Raw genomic sequence first — 25,126 nt, forward strand, 5'->3', positions numbered from 1 at the left:
GTGATGAATACAAGACAGCTTTCAGAACTCGATATGGCATTTTTGAGTACAATGTGATGCCGTTTGGGCTCACCAATGCTCCTGCCACGTGTCAGAAATATGTCAGCGAGGTCTTGTCGGAGTATTTGGACATATTCTGTGTCTGTTACTTGGATGATATCCTGGTGTTCTCTCTGAACCAAGAGGAACATGATGTTCATGTGCGCAAAGTCCTGCTAAAATTAGCGCAGGCCAGTCTGTTTGTCAAGGGTGAAAAATGCGAATTCGACAAGACTGAAACTACCTTTGTTGGCTTTGTTATTTCAGCCGATGCTCTGAAGATGGACCCCGCTAAAGTTGCGGCTGTCCGTGAGTGGGAGGCTCCCCGAACTGTTAAGGGAGTCCAGTCCTTTTTGGGTTTTGCCAATTTCTATAGGAGGTTCATCCGTGACTTCTCTAGAATCTGCACACCTCTCTTCGAGTTGACTAAAAAGACGCAATCTTTTGTCTGGTCCTCTGAATGTGAGGCAGCATTTCACACCCTGAAGGACCTTTTCTGCTCTGAACCTATCCTCAAGCACTTTGATTACCTGTTGGACACTGTTATTGAAACAGACGCGTCTGACCGTGTAATATCTGCCGTCATGTCTCAATACCACCCGACTGACAAGGTATTACGGATAGGGCCCGAAGAAAGGATTAGGGTTCCGGGTACAGCCAACGACTCGGGACAATGATAGGTTCCTGAGGTGGACAGTCGGGCCTGTGGAGGAAGACGTCAGTTAGACAGAGTGCTAAGACGTATGGTCGGTTGAGATGAAGAGGCAACACACAACTTAGATGGCTATTCTGAGAATAGAGCGGCACAAAGAGGAAGGAGGAGGAACAATCACACACTTCAAAGAAGAAGAAAGGTTGAACTGCAAAGAAAGCAAGAACAGAATGGTATAAAGAAGAAGAAGAAGGTAAGCAAGTGCATGTGATTGTTAAGCTTGGAGAACAAGAGTAAACCTGATCAACTCAGGGCAGGAGACGACGATATTTATGTTGTCGGCGCTCCTGACAAAACTCTGTCTTCCCAAGCTAGAAACAATCAACATCTAACTACGAACAAAAAATAAGTCTCGTGTAAACAAGACGTAACAGGTTCGTAACAATCGAACCAGATAACAACCCCCACCTAAGCACGCAATGGCAATTGCAACAAGAAAACTCCGCAGCAGCAGAACAACGTCTATCAGAGCACCCGTGCTCAGCACATCCCACGACAACCTCATATCCGTTGATCAACTCACGATCTACACAGACCAACCTGTGCCATAAGCGCATCTTCATAGGTCGCCGACCTTCGGCGTTGTGGAAAAGAAGAGTGGGGTAGGTCTCATGCATAACCCTTAGCATGAGCAGTGTCAGGATAGCTATTCATGACAGTAGCCCCCCTTTTTATGACTGATTTCCACAGCAGTACTAAGATCGTCTGGCGTTAGGCATCCTCTTGTAGAATTCTGCAACCTTCTCAGGTGCATTGGCTAAATGGTCCAGAGGTTCCCAGGAGGGTCCATCATGTTCATAGCCCTCCCAAACTACTTGATATTGCAGAGGGCCACGCGAAGACACGCCTATAATTTCCTTGACCACAAATTCTTCCTCGCCATCTACTATGACGGGAGGAGGAGGAGGGTTTTTCTGGCCAGGAAGAGGATCCGACGCACATGGTTCCAGCAGACAAACGTGGAAGACGGGATGAACCTTCATAGTGGCAGGGAGTGCCAACTCGTAGGCATGCGAAGACACCTTCCGTAGAATCTTAAATGGGCCAAGCTTCTTGAAGTCCAACTTCTTTGAAGGACGAGTAGTTCGAATATTTCTACTCAAAAGCCACACTAAGTCCCCTTCTCGAAGGAGAGGGGCGGAAGATTTGTGTCGATTCGCGTACTCGGTCATCCGCTCACGGCTCCACGTAATTTCAGTCTTTAAAAACTGACAAATGTTGTCAAGCTCTTTAACAAAGTTCCGCAACGGGCCTTTTTCCACAGAGACTGGGAGCGACTCACGCCCACTTCTGGGGTGAAACCCGTGGTTCGCAAAGAAGGGCGTCAGCATAGTAGAACTGGACTCGGAGTCATTGTAAGAGAACTCCGCCAAGGGCAAAAGATCAGCCCAATTGTCCTGTCTATAGTTGGTGTAACCCCGCAGGTATTGCTCCAAAATAGAGTTCACACGCTCAGTCTGACCATCGGTCTGAGGGTGGAACGCAGTACTCAGATTTTGCTTTATGCCCAACAGTTTGGCTAAAGCCTTGGAAAAAGCCGACGTAAACAGACTACCCCTGTCGGACACAATGTCCAATGGCAGACCGTGGAGCCTATACACTGCTGACAAATAGAGCTTAGCAAAACCTGCAGCATCCAGCGAGGAATCGCAAGGTATAAAGTGAGCCATTTTGCTAAGCCTATCGACGACAACGAGAATCATGTCAAAAGAATTGGAGACCGGCAAGCCGGTGATAAAATCAAGGGACACAGATGTCCACCGAGCTTGCGGAATGGTCAGAGGTTTCAGTAGACCGTAGGGACTATGTCGCGCGGACTTGATCCGTTGGCAGACCTCACAATTTCGGATGTACCGGATGACATCACGACGCATCCCGGGCCACCAGTATTCCCGAACAAGAAGTTCAAAAGTGTTCTTTTGTCCAGGGTGTCCGCTAGGCATAATATCATGACAATTCTTCAATGCACGAACTCGTAGATCCTCGTTCGGCAAATATAGAAGGTCGTTGACAAACAAAAGACCGTCATTGTCAAGCCTGCAGACACTGAGGTCCACATCTGGAGGTTTGGTCGACTGGCCTCGAAGAGCAGAAATAACATCAAGAGCCCACTTGTCCGTGGATAGCGCGATTTTTACCTCGTCTACCAAAGACATGGTACCAATAAAATTTTCAGGGGGAATAATAGGAGCACACAGCTCTTTATCCTCCTCAGAAGAAGAAGAAACGAGGTCTTCGTAGCGTCTGGTCAGGGCATCAGCTCTAGAATTCAAGGAGCCAGGCCTATAAGTGATGACATAACGGTACTCGCTCAGTTCCATAGCCCACCTCGCTTGCCGTCTGTTCATGGCCGGAATTTGCTTAAGAACGGCTAAATTCCGATGGTCCGTCAATACCAGAACAGGTTTTTCCAGACTTTCAACCATGAATCGCCACGACTTTAGAGACTCCACAATGGCTAACAACTCCTTGTCACCTACGCCGTAGTTACACTGGGCAGGATTCATTTTTTGAGAGAAATAGGCCACGGGGTGTAGTAGAAGCCCCTTGTCAGTCGGGTGGTATTGAGACATGACGGCAGATATTACACGGTCAGACGCGTCTGTTTCAATAACAGTGTCCAACAGGTAATCAAAGTGCTTGAGGATAGGTTCAGAGCAGAAAAGGTCCTTCAGGGTGTGAAATGCTGCCTCACATTCAGAGGACCAGACAAAAGATTGCGTCTTTTTAGTCAACTCGAAGAGAGGTGTGCAGATTCTAGAGAAGTCACGGATGAACCTCCTATAGAAATTGGCAAAACCCAAAAAGGACTGGACTCCCTTAACAGTTCGGGGAGCCTCCCACTCACGGACAGCCGCAACTTTAGCGGGGTCCATCTTCAGAGCATCGGCTGAAATAACAAAGCCAACAAAGGTAGTTTCAGTCTTGTCGAATTCGCATTTTTCACCCTTGACAAACAGACTGGCCTGCGCTAATTTTAGCAGGACTTTGCGCACATGAACATCATGTTCCTCTTGGTTCAGAGAGAACACCAGGATATCATCCAAGTAACAGACACAGAATATGTCCAAATACTCCGACAAGACCTCGCTGACATATTTCTGACACGTGGCAGGAGCATTGGTGAGCCCAAACGGCATCACATTGTACTCAAAAATGCCATATCGAGTTCTGAAAGCTGTCTTGTATTCATCACCTTTCTTGATGCGAATCAAGTGGTACGCAGCTCTCAGATCCAGCTTTGTAAAAATGTTTCCCGTAGCCGCCGTGCGCAGTGATTCATTGATCCGAGGCAGAGGAGTTACGTCTTTGATGGTGATATCATTGACGGCTCGGAAATCAACACAGAATCGTAAACTGCCTGGCTTCCTAGCAAAAAGAATCGGGGAAGCCAGCGGCGAAGAGGAAGAGGAAATAAAGCCTTTAGCAAGCATGCCATCTAGATATTTTTTGACAGCCTGTAACTCGAGTGGAGTCATATCGTACAGCGGGGCCTTGGGGTATTTCGCATCGGGAACGAAGTTAATCGCATGATCAATGTCCCGGTGAGGTGGTAGTTGATCAGCACCTTCTCGAGAGAACAGAGGAAGTAGGTCATGGTATTTCTTCGGGATGCGTTCAAGGAGCCGTGCATGCTCTTGTTCCGGAGTTAGGTCCTCCTGATTGAGATAATCCAGGACTTCCTGAGCGGTGACACGATAAATCTGTAGTTTCTCAGCTTTGGCAAAGCGATGCAAAGCCTGAGACAACGAAGCAACTGTCAATACCCAGACAGACACGGGCTAAGCACAAGGCCAACAGATATACACCTGCATCAAAAATGGCCAAATCGACAGAAAAACTCACCAAAACGACTCTGAGCAACAGCTCAATTGATTCTAAGACTAGTTCGAGCAGTGCATCGAACAAAATAGACAAGAAACCGACCGCGCGCGATGAAACGCGCCGCACGACGCGCCTGGGGCTGAGTTTTGCCCAGATGGCGAGCCAGGAACCGCGTTCCGACGACGACGAGCTGCTGCGTTCACCGTCGCAGCCTGCGCCCGTCACCTCATCGATGAAAGTCGATGCAGGTGTTGAAGATGCGCCGGTGGTTGAGATTCCCTCGACACCCGACTCGCGCGACTCGGACGCGACAACGCCGACGCCTAATGCACTGGATGGGAACCTGTTCGTGTTCAGCCAGGCTCAGCGCGATGAGAACGACACCAACAACACCAACAACACCAACAACAACAACAACGACCAGACGATTCCGGCGAAGCGCGCCCGAGAGATTGCTCTCATGTTGGAGCGCAAGCGCCGGCGCGACGAGCAGAACGCCGCCATCATGAACGAGGTCTTCCTTGTTCTAGAACGACTCAAGGAGTCAGCCTCCGAGGCCCAGCTGATGCGCATCCTGCGCCAGTTTGGCAACGAGTGCGGGCTCGTCGTAATGTCGCGCCACGACCACAAGACGCTGGTTGAGATGGAAGTCTCAAAGGCTGCCCGCCCCAAGCCAGCACACGAGGCTGAAGCCGTGGCTGCGTACAGCGAGGCTGCGACGCAGACACCTGAGGTGCCAGCCGCGCCTTCTGTCCTGGGCAGTGAGCCCTGTGCCAGCAAAAAAAACGCCACCCCTGCGCCTAAGGCCAATAAGCGCAGACGCCGCGGCAAAAAGGCCAAAAAAAATGCTGCGACCGCCGCAACCGCCGCAACCGCCGCCACTGACCAGGCTGATGCTATGGTCATCGACACCGCTGGCGACCAGTCCAGCACACCCGACACCACTACCTCGACCACCACCTCGACCGCCACTACTACTACCGATGACGCCGCCGCGCCTCCCGCCCCGGACACGGCTATGGCTGATGCCGACGCGCCCACTGAGTCCCCCGACACGTGGACCGTAGTCGCCAAGCGCGCCCAGAAGAAGGCTGCCGACAAAACCACGACCCCCGCCCCCAACACGACCACCACCACGACCACCACGACTGCCCCTCGCGAGAAAACGGCCGTCGTTATTGTCACCACACCCGAGTCGAGAGCCAGCGCGCTGCCCCAGCGACGCGTGCGCGACGCGGTGAACCGCCTTCTTGGCAAGACTGCAGTGTCTGCGGTCCAGCGCACCAAGGCGGGCAACATCTTGCTGCACGCTGTGGACAGTGAGGCCGTCAGATTGATGACCTCCAATCTGCAGCGCGTGGTCAAGGAGCTGTCCTGCTTTGGCGCCTGCGAGTTCACGCGCGCCACATCTCCCGGCTCCAGAACCCACAAGTCGTCAAAGCTCTGCTTTGTCATCCACGGTGTGCCGATTGAAGACGGTTTCGACAGTCTCAAGGAGCTGCCCAAGGACATGGCGGACTTCAACGGCGTCAAGATCTCCGACTCGCTGCGCTGGCTTGTGGTCCCTGCCAAGGGTAAGCAGGCTGGCTCGGTGGTCGTCGAGGCCCTGACCCAGGCTGACTACGACAAGTGTGTCGGCAAAAACGTCAACGTCGGCGGCGCTATTGTCCCAGCAGTGCCCTACGTTGACCGCAAATCTACGACAGACGGCCCCCCTCGCCTATGAAAGAGGGCCCTACGGCCGGACAACGTCTACGCATCCTTCAGCACAACGTGCACAAAATGAAGGCTGTTCATGAGACAATACTTGAGGCTGCTGCAACCGGAAAGGCGGACATTGTCTGCATCCAGGAGCCTTATACCATAAAACTCAAAGCTGGGTATAGAACATTGACGCAGCCGGGCTTCACCCTGGTTGTGCCGTTTAATGTTAGGAATCTCGAGGCCATGCCTTTGCGCCCGCGGGTCCTGACCTACGTCCGCCAAGGCCTGCCGTTTTCTGTGCTGTTCGAGTTTGGCGATGCTGAGAGTGATATTCAGACCCTGCGCATCCTTGCGTCGGAGCCGTTTTCGCTTCTCAATGTCTACAACGAACGCCAGCTGACTGTGCAGCCTGTCCCCGAGACCCAACCCCGCCCCTATACCATTGAGCGCACCAATCTTTTATCGCGCAATATTGACACCAGTACTTTGCTTCTCGGCGACTTCAATCTCCATCACCATTGGTGGAATTCCCAGCGAGAGCATCCCCACGAACCACGAGCTGACTCTTTTGCTAACTGGCTGATGTCGCAGAATGCCACCCTGATTGTCGACGACGACTACGTTGAACGCAACGGCGGCACATACGTCAACAGCAGCACGACCTCGGTGATCGACCTCGCATTTTCCCTGCGGTCTCGACCGGGCCTGTTTACGAACTGGAGGTATCTTCAGGAGACGGGCTCCGATCACCGGGCCATCAGTTTTGATTACGTCAGCACCACCACACCCAAAACCCTAACACGTAACCCGGCGTTCAACACCAAGACGGCCGACTGGTCGCTGTTTCGCAAGGAATGGCTGGCTGGCCAGGCTGACCTTGAGCTTCAGCTGTCCCTGGCAGAGATTTCTGCAGACGGTGACGCAATGGCGCGACTGCTTTCCGAGGCCCTGCAATCTGCTTGTCAGAGGTGCATGTCAGTGAAGAGGCACAGTGCCCGCGCAAAGCCATGGTGGACGCCCGAGCTACAATCACAACGTCAGGCCGCATCGCGCGCAGAGAGAAGATACAGACGAGGCAGGCTGTCGCTGGTTGAGTTTCATTCGATTCGCAACAAGTACACCCATGCTGTCGAAGATGCTAAGTCTACTCACTGGACTACCTTTCTTTCTGACGCTGACAACGAAAAGGTCTACACAGCCTGGAAATACACCAAGCCAGCTACGGCGAGTTACTTCCCCCCCATCCAGGGGCCAGACGGGTTAGCCAATACCCCCGAGGAGAAGGAAAAGGCTTTCCTGACGCTACTGGGTGCTACGTCTAGCGCAGGTGTCGACCCCCGACCTGACATTGCGGATACACACGACCCCCATCACGACCCCCATCACGACACCCCCCACGACACCCCCCCGAACGACACCGACCGAAGCATATACCCCTGGCCTGACCTTACAGACCACGAGATCAAGGAGGCAATCATGTCCGCCAACGCCAAGAAGGCCCCCGGGCCCGACGGCATGAACGCCAAGATCATCCAGATCGCCTTTGAGGCCCATCCCGCGCCCTTTCTCTCCGTCTACAAAGCCCTGTCTCGCCTCGGAATACACCCCACACTCTGGAAGCAAGCTACTGGGATTGTGCTCGCGAAAGACGGAAAGGCTGATTATTCAGTCGTAAAGTCCTACCGCATCATCTCACTGCTCAACTGTCTAGGCAAAGTGCTCGAGAAAGTCTTTGCGACCCGCTTAGGGTACCTCGCTAATTGCCATGACAGCTCGCTTCTAGACGACACTCAACTGGGAGGCCGCAAACAGCGTTCAGCCATGGACGCCGCTCTCGTATACGTCAGCCACCTGCAGAAGGTCAAGGAGATGAAGCTCGTTCCAAGCACTCTCTTCCTTGACGTCAAGGGCGCTTTCGACCACGTGTCAAAGCCCTGCTTGATGCGCAGCTTACGTGAGCTCGGTCTTCCCCTGGTGTTCCGAAAATGGGTTGCTTCGTTCCTCCAGGACCGTACTGTCGGCCTGCACATCGAGGGTCAGCCGTTTCCGATGACCCCGGTTAACATCGGCATCCCCCAAGGTTCCCCCATCAGTCCTCTACTCTTCCTGTTGTATGCTCGGCATATAGTGGCTCGGGTGGCCGGCGACACACCACAACTTCAGCTGTCGTATATAGACGACTTCAGCGTAACCGTGGCGTCCAAAAGCCCGAGGCGTTCAGCGGCGCTTCTCGAAGAACTCGTGACGGAGCTGCGGGCCAAGGCTCGTGACTACGGCATTGAGTTTGAAGAGAGCAAAACTGAGCTCATCCACTACACCGATGCTGCAAAGTGGGCCTCCCAAACTGTCCGAGTAGGTGATGTCACTGTGCGTCCCCAAAAGATGGTCAAGTGGCTAGGTTTCCATTTCGACAACAGACTTTCGTTTAAACAGCACGTCCAGGCACGGACCCAAAAGGCTGAGATCGCGTTCCGCGGCTTGCTTCGGCTCGCTTCGAACACGCGTGGACTGTCCATCGCGGCACTCCGTCAGCTCTACATCTCCTGTGTGGGTACCGTCGCCGATTACGGATCAATTCTCTGGTATGACCCGTCAAAACCCCAGCTCAGTCTGCAAAGGGTATACCAGAAACTGCAAAGCCAAGCTGCCGCCCGTATCCTAGGTACATTCCGCGGTTCACCAACACGCGCCGTCGAAGTCGAGGCCGGCCTCCCGCCCCCCTCTATTCGATTCGCCAAAGCACGCATGGCCTACGCCGCTCGCACTCTCCGCCTCCAACGCAACCATCCCGTCCGTGTTGCGTCCCAACCCGACAAGGACGAGCTTGCCCCCGATGACTCAGACCTGCCTCTCCTGGGGCATAACATGAGTGTCAAGACTCGACTCGGCTGCATCATGCGCGAGTTGAAGCCATTGGTGGCAGGCATGTGGAGACGAGAACGTCGCCGACAGGAGTGGGATAGTCCCTGGCAGCCGCCACTGACCGACCGCATCTCCATCGTCGTCGACCCTGGACCCAAGGAGGACGCTGCCGTCAGGCATGCCCAGTTCTTGTCAAGACTTCCGAACGATGCCGTCACCGTGTATACGGACGGCTCCAAAGAAGGCTCCAGGTGCTCGCTTGCAGCGTGCGTGGTCGATACCAAAACCGGTGAAATCAAAACGAAAGTCAGTCATCGACTGCAAGATGTGGAGGTTGCAGACTGCGAGAGCGCCGCCATCGTGGAGGCACTCACGCTCCTCGCCAAAACAGAAAAAATAACAAAGCAAGCTCGCCCCTGCTATGTGTTTGTCGACAGCCAAGCTGCCATTGCGCGGCTCCGCAAACACGGCCACTTCGCGTGGCAGGCCCGCCGCGTCCTAGGTACATTCACGTCGCCAGTCACGGTGATGTGGTGTCCCGGGCACATGGGCATAGTGGGGAACGAGATTGCAGACGCGGTTGCACGCCAGGCTCTCGAGAGTGATGATGAACGCAAGTTCAGCTCACTGGGCAGTGTCTTCGCCAGGGTTAGGAGGTTTACCATGGACAAGTGGGAGACTCTCTGGGCTTTTGAGCGAGACACCGCCGCTGGTCCCTCCCACGGCTCGCACTACCTGCGTACCATCGGTGGTGATCCAGTTCTCCGTGCTAAGGCGCCCAAGGTTTCCGGACCAAGATGGCTAACCTCGGCGTACTTCCAGATGAAGGTGGGTAAAGGCAACTTGTTGCCCTACCTGCTGCTCATCAAGAAGACGGACTCGGACCGGTGCCGCCGTTGTCAAGAACATGAAAGCGAGAGCGTTGAGCATGTGCTGCTGCACTGCGCCGCATTTTCTGCAGAGCGTCAAGAGATGGCCATGGCATTGAGTCCTAAGTCGCTAGATCTCCCGACGCTCTTCAATACGAATAACGGAACCGAGGTGCTGCTGAAGTTTGTTCGCAAGACGGGTTTTTGCACGAAGGCCTGGGTAGAAGGTGTGGGGAGAAGAGAAAGTAGTGGTGGGAGGAGAGTGGAGGAAGTTGAGGAGTGAGGAGGAGTTGGTGCTTGTGTCTTTGGACAAATTACTGTGTCGACCACGACGTATTTCCTTTGTCGTTGATTTTTGCTGGAGTTTGGATGTTGTTTTATTGTACCTTGCTATGTGTAGATTTACTGCACCTCGCCATAACCCTATCAGGTTCCATGCGAGTAATGAATAAAAAAAAAAAAAAAAAAAAAAAAGCCTGAGACGACACCGTCACACAGGAACAAGACACAGCTGACGATTGTGCAATAAAAGAAGGAAGGGGTGAAGTGGCTGAAGCAGGAGCAGATCCCTCAATCTGACTGCCAGCGGTAGAAGCAATATTTTTGTCGTTTTTTGTATAAGAAAAATCAAACGAAGCGCCAGAATCAGTAGAAGCAGTCGAAACAGAAGAAGAAGAAGAAGAAGAATCAGAAGCTGCCACAGCATTGCCATCGGCGGTAGAAGTAACCGATATCTTGAGCGTATTGGAAGGCCAAGAAATTTCCGGGTTATGGGCGTCGAGCCAGCATTTCCCCAGGATGATGTGGTAGCCCCCAAGCTTCGTGATTTGAAAAACCAAAGTTTCTGAATAATTAGGAAAAGAGAGGGACAAAGGAACTTGGTGGGTCACTTTACCCGCAGCAGTTTCACTACCATCAACAACATGGAGCGACTCGGCTCTGGCCTTGAGAACAGTAGGAATCTGATGCCTTGCTATAAATTCAGAATCCACAAAACAAGTTGTTGATCCCGAATCCACCATAGCGTAGGCCTCAATGGAATTATTCACTGTCACAGGAATAACCAGAGGGGGAGAGTTACCATAATCGATAGCATTATCAAGAGAACAAGTGCTGATTCTCAAGAGACCCTCATCAGCAGCGTCAGGGCTAGCCAGGACCAGAGGGGAATGGGTCGGTAGCCCTTCTAGTTTTTTGACGCATCAGGCGCAGGGGCCGTCGAGGGAGCCCGGGTAGAAGTGGAGGGAGAAGGGACAGTAGCTGCGCGAAGAGCAAGGTTGTTTTTGGGGCAAGCCTTTAGCATGTGGTCCTTTGCGCCACACTTCCAACAAACACCCTTTGCCATTTTGCCGTCAGCAGTCTTACGGAAGGGTAGACCGTTGGCATCGGGACCTGCAGAGGTACCCTTAGCTGGCTTGGTGTTGGGGACAGCTTTTTGGGCGCCAGCATTTCTCGAACGAGAATCTTGCTGAAAGGGGACCACACCAGGAGGCGGTTGGATTTTCCCGTTGTTTCCCCGGGTTCGGTTGTTGATCGTATTGTCCAGCGTGTTGCAGAAATTAGCGAACTGATCAAGCGTTCCCTTAGGGGCAGGATAGGTGTTCCAAGCCAGAGCGTCCTGTATGTGGGGCTTGAGGCCTCGCTGAAATAGTGCAATGGTGAAATCAGCGTCGGCCCAACCGAGTTTCTTCAACAGCGTTGTAAAAGCAGAGTGATAGGCAGTACAAGTACCTGTCTGCTTTAAGTCGAAGATCTGCTGGGTCGCAGTCATGCGCCAGTCAGGGTCATCGAAAGCCTCAGCTAACGATTTCATAAAATCGTCGTACGTTTCAAAGTTCATGTGTCCAGTGGCCGGGTCCATCCGAGGCATGGCCCAATCCAGAGCGCCATCTCTAAGGTAGGAGAAGGCAGTCATCAGCTTGCGCTGCTCCGTGCGGTGGTGCTTGGGTGCAGCAGCAAATTTGACCGCAAGTTGCCTCTGGAACGCCTGGAAGCCTTGCTGATTGCCATCATAGGGCACGACATCAAGATGCTTGTCGGCCTCTTTCAACGGATCGGCATCCTCTTCCCGTTTGACTCGGGGAAGAGACTCAAGGGAGTTGAAGCGGGCTTCAGCGCCAGCCTGGAACGCAGCCCAGTAAACCTGAGCCGCATCAGGAACAGAGCCAACGGGGATGGGCGGGGCACCATCGTCGGTGCGCAGACCAGACATGTAAGCCGCCACAATAGCCATTTTGATCTCAGCACTGAACTCCCTAGGAAGGGCACCGAGATGCCAGTTCTCAGGAGTTCGGTCAGGAATCGACAGGAGGAACGTATTGAGATGCTCGATCATTTCGCGAGTGAGGGCCATTGCGAGTTGAAACGTAATAGAGAGGGAAAAATAAATGAGGAGAGAAAAAAGTGCCAAAGAGAGCCAAAGTTGTAATAGCGTCGGGTCTTCAAATGAAGCTTAACAAAATATTACGGATAGGGCCCGAAGAAAGGATTAGGGTTCCGGGTACAGCCAACGACTCGGGACAATGATAGGTTCCTGAGGTGGACAGTCGGGCCTGTGGAGGAAGACGTCAGTTAGACAGAGTGCTAAGACGTATGGTCGGTTGAGATGAAGAGGCAACACACAACTTAGATGGCTATTCTGAGAATAGAGCGGCACAAAGAGGAAGGAGGAGGAACAATCACACACTTCAAAGAAGAAGAAAGGTTGAACTGCAAAGAAAGCAAGAACAGAATGGTATAAAGAAGAAGAAGAAGGTAAGCAAGTGCATGTGATTGTTAAGCTTGGAGAACAAGAGTAAACCTGATCAACTCAGGGCAGGAGACGACGATATTTATGTTGTCGGCGCTCCTGACAAAACTCTGTCTTCCCAAGCTAGAAACAATCAACATCTAACTACGAACAAAAAATAAGTCTCGTGTAAACAAGACGTAACAGGTTCGTAACAATCGAACCAGATAACAACCCCCACCTAAGCACGCAATGGCAATTGCAACAAGAAAACTCCGCAGCAGCAGAACAACGTCTATCAGAGCACCCGTGCTCAGCACATCCCACGACAACCTCATATCCGTTGATCAACTCACGATCTACACAGACCAACCTGTGCCATAAGCGCATCTTCATAGGTCGCCGACCTTCGGCGTTGTGGAAAAGAAGAGTGGGGTAGGTCTCATGCATAACCCTTAGCATGAGCAGTGTCAGGATAGCTATTCATGACACAAGGGGCTTCTACTACACCCCGTGGCCTATTTCTCTCAAAAAATGAATCCTGCCCAGTGTAACTACGGCGTAGGTGACAAGGAGTTGTTAGCCATTGTGGAGTCTCTAAAGTCGTGGCGATTCATGGTTGAAAGTCTGGAAAAACCTGTTCTGGTATTGACGGACCATCGGAATTTAGCCGTTCTTAAGCAAATTCCGGCCATGAACAGACGGCAAGCGAGGTGGGCTATGGAACTGAGCGAGTACCGTTATGTCATCACTTATAGGCCTGGCTCCTTGAATTCTAGAGCTGATGCCCTGACCAGACGCTACGAAGACCTCGTTTCTTCTTCTTCTGAGGAGGATAAAGAGCTGTGTGCTCCTATTATTCCCCCTGAAAATTTTATTGGTACCATGTCTTTGGTAGACGAGGTAAAAATCGCGCTATCCACGGACAAGTGGGCTCTTGATGTTATTTCTGCTCTTCGAGGCCAGTCGACCAAACCTCCAGATGTGGACCTCAGTGTCTGCAGGCTTGACAATGACGGTCTTTTGTTTGTCAACGACCTTCTATATTTGCCGAACGAGGATCTACGAGTTCGTGCATTGAAGAATTGTCATGATATTATGCCTAGCGGACACCCTGGACAAAAGAACACTTTTGAACTTCTTGTTCGGGAATACTGGTGGCCCGGGATGCGTCGTGATGTCATCCGGTACATCCGAAATTGTGAGGTCTGCCAACGGATCAAGTCCGCGCGACATAGTCCCTACGGTCTACTGAAACCTCTGACCATTCCGCAAGCTCGGTGGACATCTGTGTCCCTTGATTTTATCACCGGCTTGCCGGTCTCCAATTCTTTTGACATGATTCTCGTTGTCGTCGATAGGCTTAGCAAAATGGCTCACTTTATACCTTGCGATTCCTCGCTGGATGCTGCAGGTTTTGCTAAGCTCTATTTGTCAGCAGTGTATAGGCTCCACGGTCTGCCATTGGACATTGTGTCCGACAGGGGTAGTCTGTTTACGTCGGCTTTTTCCAAGGCTTTAGCCAAACTGTTGGGCATAAAGCAAAATCTGAGTACTGCGTTCCACCCTCAGACCGATGGTCAGACTGAGCGTGTGAACTCTATTTTGGAGCAATACCTGCGGGGTTACACCAACTATAGACAGGACAATTGGGCTGATCTTTTGCCCTTGGCGGAGTTCTCTTACAATGACTCCGAGTCCAGTTCTACTATGCTGACGCCCTTCTTTGCGAACCACGGGTTTCACCCCAGAAGTGGGCGTGAGTCGCTCCCAGTCTCTGTGGAAAAAGGCCCGTTGCGGAACTTTGTTAAAGAGCTTGACAACATTTGTCAGTTTTTAAAGACTGAAATTACGTGGAGCCGTGAGCGGATGACCGAGTACGCGAATCGACACAAATCTTCCGCCCCTCTCCTTCGAGAAGGGGACTTAGTGTGGCTTTTGAGTAGAAATATTCGAACTACTCGTCCTTCAAAGAAGTTGGACTTCAAGAAGCTTGGCCCATTTAAGATTCTACGGAAGGTGTCTTCGCATGCCTACGAGTTGGCACTCCCTGCCACTATGAAGGTTCATCCCGTCTTCCACGTTTGTCTGCTGGAACCATGTGCGTCGGATCCTCTTCCTGGCCAGAAAAACCCTCCTCCTCCTCCCGTCATAGTAGATGGCGAGGAAGAATTTGTGGTCAAGGAAATTATAGGCGTGTCTTCGCGTGGCCCTCTGCAATATCAAGTAGTTTGGGAGGGCTATGAACATGATGGACCCTCCTGGGAACCTCTGGACCATTTAGCCAATGCACCTGAGAAGGTTGCAGAATTCTACAAGAGGATGCCTAACGCCAGACGATCTTAGTACTGCTGTGGAAATCAGTCATAAAAAGGGGGGCTACTGTCATGAATAGCTATCCTGACACTGCTCATGCTAAGGGTTATGCATGAGACCTACCCCACTCTTCTTTTCCACAACGCCGAAGGTCGGCGACCTATGAAGATGCGCTTATGGCACAGGTTGGTCTGTGTAGATCGTGAGTTGATCAACGGATATGAGGTTGTCGTGGGATGTGCTGAGCACGGGTGCTCTGATAGACGTTGTTCTGCTGCTGCGGAGTTTTCTTGTTGCAATTGCCATTGCGTGCTTAGGTGGGGGTTGTTATCTGGTTCGATTGTTACGAACCTGTTACGTCTTGTTTACACGAGACTTATTTTTTGTTCGTAGTTAGATGTTGATTGTTTCTAGCTTGGGAAGACAGAGTTTTGTCAGGAGCGCCGACAACATAAATATCGTCGTCTCCTGCCCTGAGTTGATCAGGTTTACTCTTGTTCTCCAAGCTTAACAATCACATGCACTTGCTTACCTTCTTCTTCTTCTTTATACCATTCTGTTCTTGCTTTCTTTGCAGTTCAACCTTTCTTCTTCTTTGAAGTGTGTGATTGTTCCTCCTCCTTCCTCTTTGTGCCGCTCTATTCTCAGAATAGCCATCTAAGTTGTGTGTTGCCTCTTCATCTCAACCGACCATACGTCTTAGCACTCTGTCTAACTGACGTCTTCCTCCACAGGCCCGACTGTCCACCTCAGGAACCTATCATTGTCCCGAGTCGTTGGCTGTACCCGGAACCCTAATCCTTTCTTCGGGCCCTATCCGTAATAATACCGGTGGGCGTGTCTAGTTTGACAGCGTGCGTACCGACGACTTGGATAACGCGGTAGGGCAAGGCAAGCCAGTCGAGTGTCTTCGAGGGGCGGATGGTGCGCACGTTGCGCAGACGCAGGTAGACTCGGTCGCCGACTTTGAAAGCTTCCGCTGCCTGGCGTCCCCGGTTGGCATGTCGTTCCTGTGTTTCAAGGGCGAATGCCATGGAGGCCTGGGCGAACGCGGTTGCGTCGCGGTGCTTGGCGAGCCAGTTGTGGCCGGCAGTGGCGGGGGAAACGGTGGAGCCTGGTTCGTGGTCGGTAGTCATGTCAAGGGGGTCAATGTTGTAACCATGGGTGAAGAAAAAAGGGGAAAGGCCAGTGGCAGTAGCAGTGCGATTGTTCAGGGCGACCTGGGCTTGGGGGAGAAGTGCAGCCCAGTCGTCTTGCAGGAAAACAGTGAAGGCACGGAGGTAGGTCTCGATCTCCTGGTTGGAGCGCTCTTGGGCGCCGTCGGTCTCGGGATGGAACGCAGTGGAGAGGCGGCGGGTGATGGAGAGCTGGCGACAGACTTCTGTCCAGAATAAACCGGTGAACTGGGGACCTCTGTAAGGGGCCAAGTCGTAAAAGGACGTAGAAGGGCAGAAACAGATATATTGCGATGGAGAGAAGAAGAAAGAACTAACTAAAACTAGGAGAGAGCAGCAGCTCTTTATACTGCCTGGGTAGAACAACTGAGGCCTACCTGATTGACCCAAACGTGGTGAGTCATCGGGCGTTCGGATCAAGGCCGGTTGGGCCACTTGTATTCGGACCGTCAGTAGTCGGGCCTTTGCGGACTCGGACCACCGACACTCGAACCACCGTTGCTCAAGCCACACCGGCTTCAACTCGGGCAATCAGGCAAAGCCTTGACCCGGGTCTCCCAGACCCTAACATCAGCCTCCTTCTCTTTCTTCCCATCCTCCCATGGCCGTGTAACACAAAAAAAGAAAACAACAGGAAGGTGGACACCAACTGAAAACAACAAAGGGAATAGCAAACAACAAGCAACTAATCATCGGTAAACGACAACAGAACGAACAAGGAGTGGAACAGACAGTGGAGAAACAAAAAAAATGTCAAAGGAAAGGGAAATAGACCCTGTGCAACAACCGTGGAACTCGCAGCTCCTTCAATCAAACTTCGGACTCAAGCAGTCCTCTCGCCACGGCACTCACACCTCAACGTCGGCAGTCTCCTGCGCTCGCAAGAATTCTTCTAAAGCAGCCGTTTCTTCCAGCGCCTCTGTAGGTTCCCAAGTGGGATCTCGCCAACCAACCCATTTCACCAAGTACTGGGCTGGTTCGTCTCTCGTGGCTGGCCGGTGTTCCAGGATCTTCTCGACTTCGTATTCCTCAAAGCCATCGATCTCGACTGGTCCGGGGCTCGATACGTGCGGGTCTTGTGAGGGCCAAGGGTCGTTCGGGTGGTATTTCAATCTGTCGGCATGAAACACGTCGTGTCCTCTGGCACCCTTCAGGTCAAGACGGTAGCTGTGGGAGCCTACAGCCTCTAAGACCTGGAGCTTCTGGTATCTTGGCCGGAGTCGCTTGCCTGGGCCTTCTTGCTGCACAGTATGGGAGCTTTTTGCCAACCAAACCCAGTCGCCGGGCTGGAAACGTCGATGTGGTTGTCTGTGTCTGTTCGACTGTTCCTCCATAGCAGACTTGGCGGCGCTGAGAGAGGCTTTGGCCCAATCCGTGTGGTCTGCCAAGCTCTTCAGGATTCTTGTTGCTTGAGCTATGGGACTCGTGTTGGCTGCAACGGGGGCTGCTAGGGGGGCAATGGCGTCGGGCTGCAGCTCAACCAAGTCAGGACTATAGCCGTGGGACAACGTGAACGGGGACGTCTCTGTTGAAGCCGCTGGGGCTGCGTTCAGGGCAAACTCCACAATTGGCAGGCAGTCTAGCCAGTCTGAGCGGTCGTGTAGGAGTTTGGCCATCTTTGTCTTCACCTCAGCATTTGTCCTCTCAGTGGCCCCGTTGGTCTGTGGGTGGTAAGCGGTGGACAGACGACGATCGATCTTCAGGGTGGTACAGAGTCGTTTCCAGAACATGTTGGCAAATTGGCGGTCAGAAGCAATGCTGTTAGGAAGACCATGGCGAGGGTAGTAGACTTCCAAGAAACGGCTGGCAAGATACTCGATATCCAGGCTGCGGCAGGCTATAAGGATGACACCCTTGGACAGATGGTCCACCACCGTCATGACGTGCTTGTAGACTTTTCCTTCCTTCTTGCACGGCGGGAGAGGGCCAATCAGATCTATGCCAATGTCACGCCAGATGCGGTCAGGTACCGGAAGGGGCTTCAGGAGACCTTGCTTGAGCTGGCGCATGACGTTCGTGCTACCGCAGATTTCGCAGTTGCGGCAGAACCGTTTGACATCCGCTGTGTAGTGCGGCCAGAAGTAAGTCTTGGAAACTTCCTGACACATGATTCTTTGGCCGGGGTGGACTAGTGTCACGGAATCGTGAATCTCTTGTAGCAAGGCTGTCCTCAGAGGTTCCCACTGGGGTACCCACAATCTTGATCTGTATCGCAGTCGACCTTCGGAGTCCAATGAGCATTCGGACAGTGACACTCGCCAATTAGTCTTCAAGCTGTCTGGCCATTTGGGCGCCTGAGAGGCAACCACTGCGCATGCTGCCGCATAGTCAGAGTCGGCTGACAATGCTTGTTCCCACAGTGTACTGAGGGCTTCCTTACGGAACGGGGATGGCAGTGTAACGCGAGCAGATCTGACTTTCAGGGCACCGTCGGGCAAACACTGGAGGAGCTGTTGGTTGCGAGCTTGTAGGCGGGGATCATCGGGACCTGAAGGCATGTGAAGACGGGAGAGAGCATCGGGCAGTGGGGACAGTTTCCCGGGACGGTGTTCCAGTGTTAGGTCAAACTCGCTTAGCAGGTTAGCCCAACGAGCTTGCCTCTCTGTTAACTGTTGCGCAGAGGTAAAATGCAACAAGTTCTTGTGGTCTGTTAACACTCGGATGGGTCCCTGGGCGCCACGTAACTCTCCTCTCCACTCTTTCAGGGCTCGGACGATTGCCAACATTTCTTTGTCATGGATCTCATAGTTGGACTCGGCAGGAGACAGCTTCTGGCTGATGTAGGCACATGGAAACAGGCCATCTGGATGCTGCTGCAATAGGACAGCTCCAGTGCTGTAGCCTGAAGAGTCAGCTTCGACAGTTGTTGGCAGAGAGTGGTCGAAGAGGCGCAAGACGGGCGAAGCACAGAAGAGATCTTTGAGTGACGAGAAGGCAGCTTGGCATTCTGGAGACCAGACGAAGGGAACTAGGTGACCAGTCAGTGAAGTGAGAGGGACGGCTACTTCGGCAAAGTTCTTGATGAACGGGCGGTAAAAATTGGCAAATCCTAGGAAGCCACGGAGCTCTTTCTTGGAACTGGGTACGGGCCAGTCTTTCACTGCTTGCACCTTGGCAGGATCCATTGTTGCTTTTCCAGGCTTGATGATGTAGCCCAGGTACTTGACTTCTTGTACACCGAACTCGCACTTGTCGATGTCAACCGTCAGTCCGGCCTTCACGAGCTTGGCTAGGACGTGGTTAACTTGTTCCTTGTGCTCGTCGAGGGAGCCATCGGTGTACACTAGGATGTCATCAACGTAAGCAGAACAAAACAGGTCGAGGTACTCTTGCAATACGGAATTCAGGAAGCGTTGGAATTGGGCAGGAGCATTGGACAAACCAAACGGCATCACGTTCCATTCAAAGGAGCCCAGGCGCGTACGGAAAGCGGTCTTCCATTCGTGGCCTGGCTCGATACGGATATTATGGAACGCTGCAACGACGTCAAGCTTAGTGAACCACTTTGAACGGCTGATTTGGCGTAGTGTTTCCTTGAAGTTGGGTAACGGGTATCTATCCTTCTTCATCAGCTTGTTCAACAGACGGTAGTCCACGCAGAATCTAAGTCCACCGCCAGGTTTCTTGACGAACAGGATGGGGGCAGCAGCAGTGGAACTACTCATTCGAATGAACTTCTTGTTCAGTAGGTTCAGTAACGTTTGGCGCAGTACTATCAACTCATCGTGGGAAAGGCTGTACAGTGGTCCCCAGGGAGCTTCCGAGTCAGGGACAGTTAGATGAATCTCGTGGTTCATCCCGGGACGCAGCGGCGGGAGGCGGCGCGTGTAGAGTGCTTCTGGGTCAAAAGCAACAACATTCTGTGGGTCTATCCAACTGGGAACCTTTTCCTTCCAGTCATCTGTAACAGGCTCGTTCTCTCGGGCCAACTTTTCCAATGCTTTGTTGATATCCTGTATGCTCGCAGCAAAGACCTTCAAGTCCTGGTGCAAGATCTTGCTGACACGTGCAGCTTTCAATTCCGTAGGGGTGTCCAAGTTCCGAATGGTCGAAACAGAGCGAGGGACGGAGAAGTGGGGGAGCACCAAACGGTGCCGGTTGCAGTCTATTAGGGCGTTGTGGTGGCTCAGCCACGGGTATCCAATAAGAAGTTCGTCATCATAAATGTCGGGTACGACAAGGGCAAGGACTTCTTCCCGGAGGCCGCCGAGATCCAGCTCGAAGCGGGCAGCCTGAGTGGCCACAGAAGAAGGTTGGTCATTAAAAGGTTTTAGGGAAAGGGAAGTTTGCAGCGCAGAACAAGGTAGTTTCAATCGTTTCACGAGGGCCTGGGATATGATCAAGGAGACTGTATTTCCGGTATCGACTAAAGCTACTGAGTTGTGAGAGCCGTTGATTACAACGTCAACAGATAAGGAGCCTCTCACAAGCAAAGGGGACGTTCCCTTCTTGTTCTTACCCCTCCGGGGGCGACTGTCACCGGAGGGTCTCAGTTTTCCGACTGAGCAGTGGGCAACTGTACGACACCGAAATCGGCATCCAGGTCATCGTCTAGCTGCGGCGGCGTGGGCACGTGTACACCGCGGACACGGGCAGGAGGCGCGTTCCGGTTGGGAGGCACATCGTAGGGGCATTCCCGTACAAAGTGACCTGAGGCGCCACAGCGGATGCAGAGGCCAGCGCGACGACGTCTCTCTCGTTCCTCTTCACTCGCCCAGCGGGCAGTGCGGCGGGCAGCAGGCGTACGGGTAGGCTGGGGGGCAACGCGACGGGTTCGTTCCCAGTCCATGGCGTCGGGATGGCGGTGGGCAGCGGGGGCGGACGGGTAATAACCGGAGCGGCGGCCAGAAGTCGACTCGGCATCGAGCTTACGCTGCCGCAGTTCCTCGGCAGCTAACACGACCCGGTCTAAGTACTCCGAGAAGACCCGGGGAGGGAACGAGTTCGCCACGTATTCCCGAATGGGCGTGTCGAGGCTGTCCTTCAGCCACCTAATCTTCTGTGAGTCCGCCGCGTCCAGAGCTTTGGCGCGGGTCAGCAGGTCCTCAAACTCCGGCAGATGGACCTCGATCCTTCTGCCTCTCTGCTTTAACCGCGAGAGCTGGTCTTGTGCCTTATCTACGGCAACTTTGTCCTCAAACGCTCCCTGCAGCTCTTGAAGGAACCGGTCGCAGGAAACGGGGCCGTCGTCTGTTAGTCGGGTCTTGATTGACCGCATGCGGCTGCGGGCCAAACCCTCGGCCTGGGCATAGATCGAGACGATGAAGTCTCGGTCGGCCACATGGCCACGCTCGCAGTGCCATATTTCCAGGACCTGGTCGAACCAGGCGTCAAATTCCTCGGGCTCGGTGGAACTCAGCGAGGGAATCTTGTAGCGCAGTTTTGCGCGACCATTCTCGTTACCAGTCGCTGAGGCGGCGGCGGCAGCAGCAGCGGTGGCGGTAGCAAGCGCTGCTTGGGAGGCTTGGGTTTGGGCGGCTGCCTGCTGGGCGGCTTCGCTCTGGTTCTCCAGCATAGCCAGCATCTTGGCAAACTTGCTCTCCAGCTTGGCGAACCGTTGAGCATATTTGTCCTCAGTGCTGTCGACACTGGGGACAGGGGAGCTTGCGTAAGCGGCCCGCATGTCGTCGGTGGTGCGGCCACTCATGTTGAGAGTTTGTGTAACAGTAAAAAATAATGTGTGATGAAGATTGATAACGGGTTTGGGGAAAATAAACGATAAGACTGTTGAGAACTGTAGGGGCAATGCAATCTGTAAAAGCTGTATCTGTACCTGTGGCTGTAAAGAACTGTAGAACTGTAGAACTGTAGGGCTGTAGCGAAAAAGAAGATCGCAATATGATGTAAGGGGCCAAGTCGTAAAAGGACGTAGAAGGGCAGAAACAGATATATTGCGATGGAGAGAAGAAGAAAGAACTAACTAAAACTAGGAGAGAGCAGCAGCTCTTTATACTGCCTGGGTAGAACAACTGAGGCCTACCTGATTGACCCAAACGTGGTGAGTCATCGGGCGTTCGGATCAAGGCCGGTTGGGCCACTTGTATTCGGACCGTCAGTAGTCGGGCCTTTGCGGACTCGGACCACCGACACTCGAACCACCGTTGCTCAAGCCACACCGGCTTCAACTCGGGCAATCAGGCAAAGCCTTGACCCGGGTCTCCCAGACCCTAACAACCTCGGTCGGACGTGATGGCGCGGGGTAGACCATGGTGGGCAAAGACGTGTGTGATGAAGGCTCTGGCTACGTCAGAGGCAGTATACGATTTCAGCGGTATCAAGATTTTACTCTTTGACAGCCGGTCTGTAATACCTAAGATAGTAGTGCAGCCTTCGGACTCAGGGAGACCGACGATGAAATCCATGGCGAGTTCTTGCCAGGCACGGTCCGGGACGGGCAGGGGCTTCAGGAGGCCACGCTTCTGGTCGCGCCAAATCTTGCTTTTACCGCAAGTGTCGCAATTACCAACGAAGCGGCGGACATCGTCAGAGAGGCCAGGCCAAGCGTAGGAGCGGCTGACTAGATCACGGGTTGCTGATCCTCCAGGGTGACCGGTGAGCGTGGAGTCGTGGACTTGCTGGATGATACGAGTGCGGAGGGGCTCGTAGTACGGGATCCACAGGCGGTCACGCCAGAGGAGACGGGTGGCGGAGTCGAGAGTACACTCGCTGATCTGCCAAGGAAGGCCCCACTCGTTGGGGAACGAGCGGGCTTGTTCTTGGACAGCTTGTCGCGCTTGCCAATAACGTTCGTTATGGGTAAGTGCCGAGTGCCAGAGGGTCTGGAGTTCCGGGTCAGCAAAAGGGGCATCTAGGGCAGCGTGGTCGAGGGTCAGGGTTCCTTCAGGGTCTTTGTCAGGCTCTTTAGCCCAAACGGCGGCGGCAATGACGAAGTCGGGCCCGTCAGGGCGCAGAACTTGGTGGACACGGGACTGGAGGCGTTCATCGGAGAGGTCTTGGGGCAGGTCTTGGTCGCGGCGGGAAAGGGCATCGGAGGTCACTTGAGTAACGCCGGGTCGATGAATTAACCGAAAGTCGAACTCGGACAATTCATGGGCCCAGCGGCGTTGGCGTTCTGACAGGGTTCTTTGCTTCTGGAAGTACAAAAGGTTCTGGTGGTCGGTGTGTACTTCGAACGGGATGCCAGCGAGGTAGGAGCGCCAAGCGCGGAGGCAGGAGTGGATGGCCAACATTTCCTTATCGTGGATAGGATAGTTGACTTCCGCTGGGCTGAGCTTTCGCGAGAAGTAAGCAACAGGACGCCAAAGAGAATCAGCACCTTGCTGTCTGAGGGAACCTCCCAGGGCCCAGCCGGAAGCATCGGCTTCAACGATGGTGGGGAGGTCAGGGTCGAAGGTGGCAAGGAGCGGGGCAGAGACAAGGGCCTTCTTCAAAGCTTCAAACGAACGGAGTTGTTCGTCTTCCCACTTGAAGGGTTGGTCCTTCTTGGTCAGCAGAGTCAGGGGAGCAGCGACGGTGGAGTATTCGGGGACAAAACAGCGGTAGAAGTTGGCAAACCCAAGAAAACTACGGACTCCGCGGACAGACGTGGGAGCCTCCCATTCCTGGATAGCTTTGACTTTGTCTGGGTCTGCACGGATGCCGGAGCCGGGTTCAACAATGAAGCCGAGGTACTTGATGGACGGGGATTCGAATTCACTTTTATCCCAGTCAAGCTGTAAGCCAGCATCTCCGAGAGCGCGGATGATCTGACAGACAAGGTTACGGTGTTCTTTGCGGGAGTCAGGGCTGTAGATCACTACATCGTCGAGGTAAGCAGAGCAGGAGATACCGAGCCAGCGGGAGAGCACATGATTGATAAAACGTTGGAAAGCAGCAGGAGCACCAGTGAGGCCGAAAGGGGTGACTAGCCATTCATACGCTCCGAGATGGGTGCGGAAGGCCGTGTAGGCTTCACTACCTTCTTTCAGGCGGAGACGGTGGAACGCGGAGATTACATCGACCTTGGAGACGTACTTGGCGGCAGCGATGTCACGGAGGGTGTCGTTGATCAGTGGTAACGGGTAACCATCCTTCTCTGTGACGCTGTTCAGGGCACGGTAGTCTACGCAAAAACGAAGACCACCACCAGGTTTCTTCACGAAGATGACAGGAGCACCTCCCTCAGCACTACTGGCTCGGATAAAGCCAGCGTCGAGCAAGTCGTAGAGAGTTTTCCGGAGCAGCAGCAGTTCTTCTCGGCTCATTGAGTACAGAGGGCACGAGGGCGGGGACAAGCCTGGTTTAAGGCGGATCTCTGTATCAATGCCAGGGCGGTTCGGGGGGAGCTCGGAAGCTTTCTTCCTGTCGAAAGCGTCGATGACAGGAAGGAGCCACTCGGGACAGTTGGCGCGGGGGTCGGTGTAAATTTTGGCCTTGAGGGCCTTCTCAATGTCGTGAAGAGTGGCGGAGAAGATGCGGACATTGTGAGAACGGCGGGCTCTGAGGTGAAAGGCGCGGACGGCGTGGGCAGTAACAGGGAGGACATCGGGATTGGCAGTACAGTTGGTAAGACGAAGGGGAGTGGGCAAGCGGATGAAGACTTCGTTCTGGGCAGGGCGGAGGGAAGCGTCGTGCTTGGCAATCCAGCCTTGACCCAGGATGAGGTCCTCAGTCTGACCAGGGACGATGTAAGCGTAGAGTTTCTCGTCCAATCCTCCGAGACCAAGGTCAAAAACGGCGACTTGATCGATGACGGGTGGGTTTTGGTCATTAACTACTTGAGCAATTGGACGAGGGCAGATGGGCAGGATAGTAGCGTGGGCGCGGGTGGCGGTGCGCGGAGAGACGGTGGCAAGACACAGGCAACCGGAGTCGACGAAGGCAGAGGTAGAACAAGTTTTATTGAGAACAACATCTATATAGGTACCTCTAGCCCCCATTTCCTCCCGAGCGATCT

The 25,126-nt window shown here is 53.3% G+C and overlaps 7 protein-coding genes across 7 annotated transcripts; 3 read left to right on the forward strand and 4 right to left on the reverse strand.

The window, feature by feature from the left end:
* Positions 1-1,446: 1,446 nt before the first annotated feature.
* Positions 1,447-4,185, reverse strand: BROUX77_008256 (uncharacterized protein; the record flags this gene model as incomplete). The annotated part of the gene is made up of 1 exon (XM_073753440.1): positions 1,447-4,185. One exon carries the CDS (start codon positions 4,183-4,185, stop codon positions 1,447-1,449), a length of 2,739 nt encoding a protein of 912 aa, XP_073601503.1.
* A 386-nt stretch (positions 4,186-4,571) lies between these two features.
* Positions 4,572-6,302, forward strand: BROUX77_008257 (uncharacterized protein; the record flags this gene model as incomplete). Its single annotated transcript, XM_073753441.1, has 1 exon — positions 4,572-6,302. One exon carries the CDS (start codon positions 4,572-4,574, stop codon positions 6,300-6,302), a length of 1,731 nt encoding a protein of 576 aa, XP_073601504.1.
* A 56-nt stretch (positions 6,303-6,358) lies between these two features.
* On the forward strand, positions 6,359-10,294 carry BROUX77_008258 (uncharacterized protein; the record flags this gene model as incomplete). Its single annotated transcript, XM_073753442.1, has 1 exon — positions 6,359-10,294. One exon carries the CDS (start codon positions 6,359-6,361, stop codon positions 10,292-10,294), a length of 3,936 nt encoding a protein of 1,311 aa, XP_073601505.1.
* Positions 10,295-11,197: 903 nt separating this feature from the next.
* BROUX77_008259 (uncharacterized protein) lies at positions 11,198-12,364 on the reverse strand (the record flags this gene model as incomplete). Its single annotated transcript, XM_073753443.1, has 1 exon — positions 11,198-12,364. One exon carries the CDS (start codon positions 12,362-12,364, stop codon positions 11,198-11,200), a length of 1,167 nt encoding a protein of 388 aa, XP_073601506.1.
* Positions 12,365-13,273: 909 nt separating this feature from the next.
* Positions 13,274-15,085, forward strand: BROUX77_008260 (uncharacterized protein; the record flags this gene model as incomplete). Its single annotated transcript, XM_073753444.1, has 1 exon — positions 13,274-15,085. One exon carries the CDS (start codon positions 13,274-13,276, stop codon positions 15,083-15,085), a length of 1,812 nt encoding a protein of 603 aa, XP_073601507.1.
* Positions 15,086-15,849: 764 nt separating this feature from the next.
* BROUX77_008261 (uncharacterized protein) lies at positions 15,850-21,877 on the reverse strand (the record flags this gene model as incomplete). Its single annotated transcript, XM_073753445.1, has 3 exons — positions 15,850-16,468; positions 17,083-20,462; positions 20,756-21,877. 3 exons carry the CDS (start codon positions 21,875-21,877, stop codon positions 15,850-15,852), a joined length of 5,121 nt encoding a protein of 1,706 aa, XP_073601508.1.
* A 520-nt stretch (positions 21,878-22,397) lies between these two features.
* On the reverse strand, positions 22,398-25,109 carry BROUX77_008262 (uncharacterized protein; the record flags this gene model as incomplete). The annotated part of the gene is made up of 1 exon (XM_073753446.1): positions 22,398-25,109. The coding sequence occupies one exon, from the start codon at positions 25,107-25,109 to the stop codon at positions 22,398-22,400; it is 2,712 nt and encodes a 903-aa protein (XP_073601509.1).
* Between the last annotated feature and the right edge of the window lie 17 nt (positions 25,110-25,126).

Source organism: Berkeleyomyces rouxiae, assembly GCF_048999995.1.
Source record: "Berkeleyomyces rouxiae strain 22BRR77 chromosome Unknown BrBRR77_ptg000185l, whole genome shotgun sequence".
Classification (NCBI taxonomy): Eukaryota; Fungi; Ascomycota; class Sordariomycetes; order Microascales; family Ceratocystidaceae; genus Berkeleyomyces; species Berkeleyomyces rouxiae.